At 41.6% G+C, this 1,562-nt stretch overlaps 1 protein-coding gene across 1 annotated transcript; it reads left to right on the top strand.

Annotated features, from left to right (window-relative positions):
- Positions 1-250: 250 nt before the first annotated feature.
- Positions 251-1,090, top strand: LOC107716532 (GTPase IMAP family member 4-like). Its single transcript, XM_016523009.1, has 2 exons — positions 251-355; positions 420-1,090. The coding sequence occupies exons 1-2, from the start codon at positions 251-253 to the stop codon at positions 999-1,001; spliced, it is 687 nt and encodes a 228-aa protein (XP_016378495.1). The 3' UTR covers positions 1,002-1,090.
- Positions 1,091-1,562: the final 472 nt, after the last annotated feature.

The raw sequence follows: 1,562 nt of genomic DNA, 5'->3' as shown, positions 1-1,562 counted from the left end.
ACTTTTCCATGACATTCTAATTTATTGAGATGCACCTGTATAATACGAACCTACAGGTTGAGCATCACATCAGTGTCCAGATCACCCTAATGGGTTTATTTTGTGCTGATGACTGTACAATATCACTTATTTGATTTTATTAAATGTATAATTCATCAGGTATTTACAGATTCTTAATACAATATTATTTTAGATGTATGTATTTATTTCAGGTGAAGCCCAACGTCTCTCAGAGCTGAGGATTGTGTTAATGGGGTATAAACTTGCTGGTAAGAGTTCAACAGGAAACAGCATCCTGGGCAGAGAGGCGTTTGACTTGAAGAGATCTGCTCAGTGTGTGAAGAGACATGGAGAAGTAGCAGACAGACACATCACTGTCATTGAAGCTCCAGGATGGTGGAGTAATTACACTGTTGAAGACATCTGCTCAGTGTGTGAGGAGACATGGAGAAGTAGCAGACAGACACATCACTGTCATTGAAGCTCCAGGATGGTGGAGGAATTACACTGTAGAGAACAGTCCTGAGTTACTGAAACAGGAGATTGTGCTCAGTGTGTCTCTGTGTCCTCCAGGACCACACGCTGTACTACTGATCATACGTGTGGACTACATGTTTAAAGAGACTGAGAGAAAAGCAGTGCAGGGGCATCTGGATCTTCTCGGTGAGAGAGTCTGGAGTCACACTATAGTGCTGTTCACTCATGGAGACTCTCTGTTAGACACATCTATAGAGCAGCACATTGAGAGTGAAGGGCAGGATCTCCAGTGGCTGCTGGACAAATGTGGGAACAGGTATCATGTTCTCAACAATCAGAACAGGAGTGACCACACTCAGATCAAGGAGCTGCTGGAGAAGATTGAGGAGACAGTGACACAAAACAAATGCCTTATTAGGAGGAAGAGCAGCCCTATTAAAATACAGGGAACTGATAATAAAATAAAATCAGAAGAGCGAATGCAGCCATGGATAGATGACGTCAGATCACAAACGAGTGAGTGAAATCACAAAACTGTATGAATATCTCAGTTGTGTTTGTCATCAGTGTTTTTTTTATAGCTCTTCAGATGTTGGTTATGTAAGATTTTTTTATTAAAGGGGTCATATGATGCGATTTCAAGTTTTCCTTTCTCTTTGGAGTGTTACAAGCTGATTGTGCATAGATAAGATCCCTGAAGTTGCAAAGACTAAAGTCTCAAAACCAAAGAGATATTCTTTATCAAAGTTAAGACTCTGCCACGCCCCCCTAAAACGGCTCATTCTAACACGCCCCCACATATCTACCACACTATATGGAAATATTTGCATAATGCCGCCCAAATGTGCACGCAAAGAAAGAAGGCATGGTTTCAGTAACCGCAGAATGTGCACACAAAGAAAGAAGGCGTGGTTTCAGTAACCGCAGTTAGTGTTGAAGCAGCCATGTCAGGGAGACGCTGTGTGTTTCTAGGCGAAAGCAAAAGCACTTTATTTGGCCTTCCGAAAGTAGATTGATTTAGGAATCTTTAAGATTACTTACACAACAGAACAGCAATGCATTTTATGGACGACCGTTTCGTGAAC

This window comes from Sinocyclocheilus rhinocerous, unplaced genomic scaffold (assembly GCF_001515625.1).
Source record: "Sinocyclocheilus rhinocerous isolate Xijiao unplaced genomic scaffold, SAMN03320098_v1.1 scaffold23966, whole genome shotgun sequence".
NCBI classification, from domain to species: domain Eukaryota; kingdom Metazoa; phylum Chordata; class Actinopteri; order Cypriniformes; family Cyprinidae; genus Sinocyclocheilus; species Sinocyclocheilus rhinocerous.
The sequence above is the reverse complement of the archived record's forward strand: the minus strand, read 5'-3'. Positions and strand labels throughout refer to the sequence as shown.